We start from the raw sequence: 8,791 nt of genomic DNA on the forward strand, positions 1-8,791 counted from the left end.
AAGCTCAGGCTCCTCCCCGGGGGGTGTCAGTGTTTTCTCTGACTGATGTCCCAGTGGGCTGGCCGTCTGATCCTTCTTTGTGGTTGGGGTGGGGGAGGGGTCCCTGCTGTGTCAAAAGCTACCCCATTGATAGCTGTGTGACCCTGGGTAGGTCACTTGACCACTCTGGGCCTCCCTCTCTCAACCCTGAGATAGCAATAACAATGACTGCTTTTTCTGCCTCCTAGGGTTATAATATTAATGTAAAAAGTACTATTAATTACACCATTGATACATGAGTAGACTTTGTAAACCATTGAACCATTACGGAGACCCTCCCCCAACATGTGCACATGGGCACTGGTGCCAGCGCTTTTGTTGCTTTCTCTGAGAATGGTCAACAAGGAAGATGAGGACGATGAGGACAGCACAGAGAGTCTGCCCCTCCTGCGTGATCCCAGAGTGGGACTCAGCGGGCCCCTTCCGCAGGCTGAGTGGGTGCGGGAGCTGGGGGAGGGAAGAGCGGGCAGATGTCCCAACACAGGGGAGGAGGTTTTGTTTGGGTTTCGGGGGCGGGCCAAGCAGCAGGACGTGGCAGGGCCAGTGGGCAATGGCTGCCGCAAGCACCTAGCGGGGACCCGAGTCCCGCTGCGCAGCAAGCAGCAACACGGAAGCAAGGGTACCACAGCCATCGGTGTGGACTAAAGGTCTGGGGGCGCCTGTGGGAGGTTCTGGGCAGAGTAAGATTACCCACCCCCTGCCCAGAACACTTCACACCGCTCAGGAGCAGGGGTCCCATGACGCGGCTGAGGACGAACTTCCTGCCATCCAGTGAGATGTAATTTGATTAGGAATAAGAATATTAAGGATCTGATATTTCTGACACCCAGAGTCGTGGGGCAGACGGCGTGCCCACTCCCCAAGCGAAGACGAGGGCACCACAGTAATTCCAGTTTCACAAACAAGGGCGCTGGGGACCCACAGAGACGTCGAGCCCCGCAGAACAACTCCGCCGCGGGCAGGGAGGCTGCCTTCTTCCTGCTGCCCGATTAAGCTCCGTCGGAATCCAGCTCCTTAAATGAAGAGAGCCAACAGCTTTGGGGCAGAAACTCAGTTCAGGCTCTCTCTGCCACACCCAGAAGGGGCCAGGAGGCCTGGAAAGCCCGCATAGGACAATGCCTAGTGTCCTGATTGTGCGACCTCATCCAGGCCCCTGGACCTGTGTCCTCCTGATTCCTGGTCAGGTAGGCACGGGCTGGACTCGGGAACAAGGGAGACCTGAGACCTGCTGCCCTTTCAGGGGAATGAGCCTGTTGCTTCCCTGCCAGAGAGAGGAGCTGGCCAGTCCCAAAGGCAGGTAGAACACCAAGCCCCACCCGGCCTGAAGCAGAAGCCTGCATATCAACTAGGGGGATGTTGGCTGTGGGCCTGGGCCCAGGAGGCCAGGGGTCAGAGGCTGTGGCTGAGCTGGCAAAGCCAACTTTCGAGAAGTAGATTCCACCCTTCTTCACTGCCCTGAGGATTAGGTGAGGTTTGGCTGCTGTGAGGTTTTACAGCCATCACGAGAAAGGAGCTGGTCCAGGAATGCTGGGCAAGGGACACAAGCCAGCTGGGAAGGGTACTTGTACTGCAGCCACAAAACAATTCCGATTTGAAGGAGCCAATGAGGGCAACAGTCAGCTGAGGGTTGGATGGAGGGAAAACTCCAGCAGGGAGAAGAACCAGGAGACCAGGAAAGCTGAAGGAATGAGGTTAGTCAGGGCTTTCCTTCAACACAGCCAAGACCAGGATGGCACTATACTAGGTACTGAGTTGGGTACTGTGCTGGGTACTGAGTTTGGCACTGTGCCAGGTACTATGTTGGACACTATGCTGGGTACAATTTTGGGCACTGTGCTGGGTACTGTGCTAGGTATTATGCTGGCACTGTGCTAAGTACTCTGCTGGGTACTGTGCTGAGTACCATGCTGGGCACTATGCTGGGTACTGTGTTGGGCACTGTGCTAGGTACTATTCTAGGTACTGTGCTGGCACTGGAGTCCAGGATAAACAAATATGGCCCGGTGCTTGCAGGCTATGGTGTGGTCGGCAGACAAGAGACCACAAAGGATTATTGGAGCTCCAAGGCGGGATGTGGGGAAATCCAAGACGGTTTTGTGAGTAGGTGGCGCTGGCACCAAGCCTTGTGACGTGCAGACATTTGAGATGGGAGCTTGAGCAAAGGTAGAGAAGCTGAGTGTTTAGGGCTGGTGCGTTGGCTTTTGGAAGTCCTAGGAAATGCAGCACGTCCCTGACCACGAAGGGGCCTGCAGCCAGCTAGGGAGCAGCTTGGCTAAGGCCAGGCCCCAAGGGCAGGGCCAAGGAGGCTAGAACCAGAGGGCCAAGGGACAAGACGCTGGGATCCAGGGGACCAGCTCCTGGGGGCTGGGACGGGGTGGGGGGGGGGGGTGGGACAGTGGGCACAGGTGCACCCCTGCATGGAAACCACAGGAAAGGACCCTCTCTATCGGGCCGGCTCTGCCAGCGCCACCTGCACTTGGCCAAGCAGCCAGTAAGTTACTCTCCTCAATCCTCCGTCCCTCCTGAAGGGACAACTACCACTTTCCCTCCACCCCGAGTAAGCTGAAGCTCAGGGAGCTCCGGAAACTCTCCCACGATGCCACGGCCATAGCGGGGATCGAACCCAGGCCCGCCGGCCCCAGAGCCCAAGCTCCCAACCTCTGTGCGTCCTGCCTCCCATCTCTCTCTCCACTCTCCCCTCACAGAAGGCATCCACCTCCGTGAGGGTCCCTGAGCCTCCCGCAGCCCCTGGGCACAAGGGGCGAGGGGTTCTTCTCGCACTTTATGGCTGGGAAAATGAGGTTGCGGGGGACATGGGACTTGCCCCCAGACACACAGCCACTAAGCATCAGAGCTGGATCAGAACTCACATTCCGGTCCCCCTAGCAAACAGGCAGGGGACATGTGTCACTGAGCTGGCGGAGGGATCACAAGGGATGGCCCAGACCCCGAGGGGAGGTCCCATGGGCGGGGGGGAGAGTGGAGAAGGCACTAGCTCTGCCCTTGCACCAGATGGCAGGAGTGAAATGTTTTCCTTCTTGTTGTGAAATTGGGTTGGAATGTCAAAGGGCACAGAAAACGTGTGTGCCTGAGCCCAGGGGAGAGCACGGTGGGGGGCTCCCAGGACGGGACTCCCTCTGCCTGGGCTCCAGATCAAGTCCCCGGGGGCTCACCTGATGGAAGTGCCCCCCGGCTTCCAGGGCCCCTCCACTCTGGCCTCGCCAACGACCCTTCCTAAGGACCACCCCTGCCTTCGCTTAAGCCAGACCCACCGCCAGGGGGTCATGACCTGCCGGCTAAGGCCACAAAGTCCGAAGGGCTGAGCACCAAGAGGCAGCGAGGACACGCTGGTGTTGCCAGACAGGGGACGTCAGGAGCTGGGACTGGGAGGGGGTGTGGGAAGACTCTCGGACAAAGGAACATTTCATTTCAGACGCACACCCACAGCCAAACAAAAGGGCGTTCCAAGTAGAGGCAACGGCACAAACAAAGGCTTAGTAATAGGAAATCTGGGAGGTTTTCTGCCAACAGGAGAGGATGTGTGCCTGGGAGGTGGGATGGCGACAGGAGCCAAGACTAGAAGACAGGGTCATATAGATAGTGGAGGACTTTGGATACCAAGGGAAGTTTGGTTTTACTTTGGTGGGCAATAGGGAGCCATGGAAGGTTTTAGAGGAGGAGAATAACATGTTAGGGATGCTCCTTACACATACTTGTGTGGCTTCCTGGATTATGTGCATCCCTGTCCCCTGCTATGCCATGAACCCAAGAGCAGGGTGTGCCTTATCTGCCTCCACCACCCAGGCCTCCATGTGGGGATGGCCGGTGACACTCTGGACTCAGCTCTGGGTTCAAGCCCTTGACCAGATCAATTCCTTGAATTTTGGCCTGTCACTGTGTCTAGGAGTCCATGTCATTATCGAAAAGTGAGGACAGTAAAACCACATGCACGGGGCTTTTGTGAAATTGAACAGCCTTGGGCACATAATAGGCGGTGCATGGATGTCAGTCCCCCTCTCCCAAGACGGGGCGGAGTAATCATTCGATAAATCTATCGGTGACACTAACAATGATGGTGATGACAAAGGCCAAGTCTGACCAGGGAGGGGGCTTTGGGCTGCCACCTCCTCTCCCACCTCCAGGCTTGCCCCATCCCTTCAACGCCTGACCTTCCAGTTTCCAATCCGCCCTGGCTCAGAATCCTCCTTGGCTCGGCGTTCGAGGCTGTCACCCTCTGACCCCTGCCCTGCTCTCTGGCCCTGTCTCCCGCTTCTGCCTGACGGTCGACGCTGCCCCAACACCAACCCTGTCGGGGCTCCCGCACGTGCCCCCTGCCGTGCCCACCTCCAGTGCCCCTCCCACGCTGTCCCTCCACCTGGAGCCCCTCCTCCCCTCCGTCCCCCCTGCATCTCCAATCTGGCTAACTGCTCCTCACTTAAGCCTTGGCAGTAAAGGTCCTCAGAGGCCTCTCTTGACGCCCCAGGCCGGGGGACGTGACCTCCTGGGGGCGCCCCAAGTGCCCCAGGTTCTGCACTCACTTCACATCCAACCGGGAAGCCTCTGACCGGATCGCTCAGGAGCGGTCACCCCCTCCTTTCGGCGGTGACGGTCACACGGGGATGGCGACCTTTCCCCCTGGGAGACGCGGGCCTCGCTGTGCTGGCCTCAGAGGTGCAGGGCTGTATTAATCAAGGTATGTGGCAAGGGGCTGTGTTGGGACCAGGGACGCTCACCTGGGTCCCGAGGCCCTGGTTGGAGGCCTGGGGGGGATCGGGACCAAAGGGGAGGGTCTCAGGCCCATGGGGTCAGCCAAGGAGGACAGAGAAGGACTATTCTGAGGGCAAATTGGACGGCAGGTGACTGGGGAGAAAAGCATTGGTGGGGGACCGGGGCGGGGAAGGGGTGGCAGAGGGCGTCACGGTCACCGCCAGCTCCGGGCACTGGCATCGAGCTTCGCAGGTAGCACAGTGCTTTCTCCTAAGCGAACAGTCATTCATTTGGCAACAACGCCACCCCTTACTGAGCCCCTTTGGTGTCCCCCGCTTGCCTCAGGTCAGCATTCTGAGAATCAGCACCACACCATTCCAGAAGGGAGGTAAACTGAGACCCAGCAGGGTCAAGTGACTGGCAGGGAATCACCAGCAAGAATCGGAGCTGGGATTTGAACCCAGGCCGTGCAGACCCCACAGTCTGTCCTCTCTCTAGTCCAGCGAGCGTTTTTATCAGACAGAATGTTTGCGAAACCGGGGCCCCCGCTCCCTGACCCAGCCAGGCACGAGTTTGCTGTGAAGACCTGGCTCCTGACAAGCACGTGATGCTTACAGCAGCAGGACGCTCACCTGACGAGGAGGCAGGAGCCCCGAATTCCATGGCGGACGTCCTTCCAGAGACCTCTGCAACTCGGACAAGCCACACGACCGCCCCAAGACTCAGTTTCCCCACGGTAAAGGCAGACAATGGACAATGGCCCCTCCCTCATAACGTGGTGAAGCTTAAATCATTACCCTGAAAGGTGGTGTAAAGTCTTCACTTTCACTGTCCACTTGCAAAAGAGTATTCGCTATTTTCAGTAAAATGCACAAAATCAATAGGAGAGCACAAAAAAAGAAAGCACACAGGGATCTGGGTGTGGGGTTAGCTCCGAGTCGGGGGATCAGCTTGTGAAGGAGAAGGTAAGCGCCCCCTTAAAAGCAACCATTGACAGGTGATAAATTAGAATTGTGGAATATCTCAACGGAGGTGACTCGAGAGACATGTAAGTCAACCGCTTTGCTTCCAGATGGAAAACTGAGGCCCAGAGAGGGACAGGGACTTGGCTGAGGTCACACAGCACTCTAGCATCAGCAAGGAGATCTATAACCCAGGTCTCTGACTCTGAGTCCAGTGCTCGTCCCCCTTGCCCCCTGGCCTGGAGCACATGCCCTCAGATGGGGGCACCTCAATGCCAGGCCAGGCACTGGGCATCCACACTTCTGGTCAGTGCAGCACCCCATGCACTGAGCCCTGCCTTGTGCCAGGTTGGGGGTAGAGCCAGTCCCTGGCCCTGGAGGAGCTGAGGGGGTCCCTCCTCACTGGGCAGAGCCCCCTCCCCATTCCCCTGAAGGCTGACCTGGGCCCACCAGACCCGCAGGGACCTCAGCCACAGGGAAGCAGGGACGGGGAGGAAGCCAGGCTGGGCCAGCTGAGGTGGGGGCCACCTGGCTGCACGGTGCCCCCTGTCAGGACAGGAGGGCCAGAAGGCGGGCTCCAGACCCTTACTATGAAAGTATGGACCTGGAATCGGCAGCAAAATCGCCACCTGGAGCATGTCAGAAATGCCACATCTCGGGCCCACCTCGACCTCCTGGGTCAGAACCTGCACTTAAGCCAAAATCCCCGGGAGACTCAGATGTACCAGAGTTTGAGAAACACTAGTCTAGTCCACCGCTGCCGCTGACACGTCGGGAAACCTGAGGGCAGAGAGGAAGGGATGCAGCCCAGGCCACAGGGCTGTGGTGGCCTCGGCAGCTGCTGCCTACCTCGGTCTCCCGCAGCCTGGCCTCCAGGGCCGCACGTGGTCCCTGGGTGTTGTCGCTGATCTGCAGCCGCTCCTGCACAGCCTTCATCCACTGCCGCGCGTCCTCCACGCTCCTGTCAAAACCCTCCTGTGGCTGCTGCGTCATTGCACCTGCGGGCTGGAGACAGGACCACGTGAGATGGGGCAGACGGCCAGACGCAGGGTCTGCGACAGGGCGGCGAGGGGGTGGGAGACGGACACTGGGGCCAGACCCACCAACACCCCTCCTGGTGCTGCAACTCGGGCGACACAGCCAGCGGCGATTGTGTTTGTCAAGGGGCCCGGGGACTGGAAAGTGGCCCGGCAGGAGGATGGGTCTGGGCTCTCCTGTCCCGGAGCAGGGAGAGCGGCCCTGGGCACTGGGTTAGCAGAGACTCTCTGCGCCTCTTGGCTTCTCTGCTCCCCGCTGATCCCACCTTGGGACTCGGGGGCCGCTCTCTTCTGTCTCTTTGGGTTGAAGCCCCTCCTAAAACACATACAGTCTGAGATGACGGTGACAGATAATGAATCTTCATCTGAATGGATCGAGAATCCCCCACCTAAGAAACACAATTTTTGGCATCGGCCAAGCTGATGGCAGTCTCCGAACCTCACCTGGAATTAACCTCTCAGGCTGGGGCCGGCCACGTCAGCCAGGGGTCTTGCGGCCCCTTCTCCACCAGCTGGGATCCACGGCAGACGTTGCTCGTGTTTCCACCGAGCCAGGGACCTCCTGCCTCCTGGCAGCCACTGACAATCAACTGGCTCAGCACCCGAGATGACGCCCACTTGCTCTGCCTGTCACAGGTGACGCCTGCCTGCTGGCCCAGGCCTCCCAGCCAAGCCAGCGCCCCAGGCTACACGCCTCCTTCCTCTCTTCCTCTCACCTTTTAGCAGTGGATGCAGAGTCTTTGATTTTCTCACGTAACTTTCTTAAAGTCCCATAAACCCAGCAAAATTCTTCTGTATTCCAGTTCTAATTGTCAGCTTATGGACACTAGAACCTACAGTGGATTAAAGGTATTTATATCTGCATCTGAGGTGAAGGGATTGGGTCCAGCTTAACCTCCAATCTCCCATAATGCCTTGCACAGAGTAAGCCCTCCACAAAGGTTGAAATAGCCCAGAATCAGTATAAAGCTCAGTGCCCCAAAAATTGATCACAGCATTAGTTAAAAAGGCATAACAAAATAAAACTAGAAACAACCCAAATGCCAATAACAGGGGATGAGTTAGCTAAAGCAAGGTAGACTTGCATTTCAGAATATTATTCAGCCAACAAAAAGTACGCTTAAAATGAATTTGTGATGGAGAATTCTTAGGATATAACGATAATACCAAAAAACGAGACCAAGTCGTATATTTAGTAGTCACAACTCTATGATTAATAAAAATGCAACAAAACAACCACAAAAAAACTAGACTCGTAGAGAAAGGTTGGGAAGTCTTGCCATTACAGGGTCCGTGTGACTGAACTGGCAGAAGTGGCTGCAGCCGCCCCCTGTGAGCTCAGGCCTCTCCTTTCCCGGCCTGGTGTCCTCGGAGGCCACTTGGTTAAGGACGATTTGTCCGTGGTCTGTGGAACCACAGTTGGAAGTTTACCTGTTTCCTTATTCTTCCTCTTAGGCACTTTGTGAATTTTCCAGAAAGGAAATCGTTACTTTTAAATAAAATAAACAAACAGTTTCTTAACATTGGCTGAATTGTTCACGGGCCCTCAGTTCTCCAGCATCAGCTGGTTGTTCCGTAAGTGTGGACTGGGAACCTGGGCCCCCTCCGGGTCCCTGCACTGGGCGGGCTCTGCCATCGGACTGCAGGAGACCCGCCACCAGATGCGCGCTGGGGGGAAGGACGCGTCAGCGAGGGGAAGGGAGCGGGCGACGCAGAGTGGGCTTTGCTCCGGGACGTGGGCCCGTGGTTTGGAGATCAGTCTCCCAACGCTGTTTTCTTTCAGAGCTGTTTTGATTTTTTCTAGCCAGTTAATATGTTCCCTGCAGCCACTCCCCATCTTTGAATGCTCTGTTTGGAAACACATTAGAATGTGCAGGCGTTTAAATTGGTTCATTGTGGCTTTAATCTCCTGTCTAGTGTGTGACTTGACTGGCTTCCAAAAGCTCAGCTTTTATTTTTACAAAGCAAGGAAGGAGAGAGGCAGAAACTCGTCTCCCAGAGTTTCAGATGATGTGACAAAGCACAGCTCTCATCACCCAAAGACAG

At 56.7% G+C, this 8,791-nt stretch overlaps 1 protein-coding gene across 5 annotated transcripts in view; it reads right to left on the minus strand.

Moving 5' to 3' along the window:
* Positions 1 to 8,791, minus strand: part of SYNE3 (spectrin repeat containing nuclear envelope family member 3) — a 100,134-nt gene that overhangs the window by 55,992 nt on the left and 35,351 nt on the right. For 3 of the 5 annotated variants that reach the window (XM_070594169.1, XM_070594166.1, XM_070594170.1), the window contains exon 2: positions 6,558 to 6,713. In XM_070594169.1, the coding sequence (XP_070450270.1) occupies positions 6,558 to 6,701 (144 nt within the window). In that variant the 5' untranslated portion in view covers positions 6,702 to 6,713. Of the gene's footprint in view, positions 1 to 6,557; positions 6,714 to 7,189; positions 7,343 to 8,791 lie in introns of those variants that run through there. The other 2 variants (XM_070594167.1, XM_070594171.1) reach the window with 2 other exon arrangements.

The sequence above is a fragment of the Equus przewalskii genome, chromosome 25 (assembly GCF_037783145.1).
Source record: "Equus przewalskii isolate Varuska chromosome 25, EquPr2, whole genome shotgun sequence".
NCBI classification, from domain to species: Eukaryota; Metazoa; Chordata; class Mammalia; order Perissodactyla; family Equidae; genus Equus; species Equus przewalskii.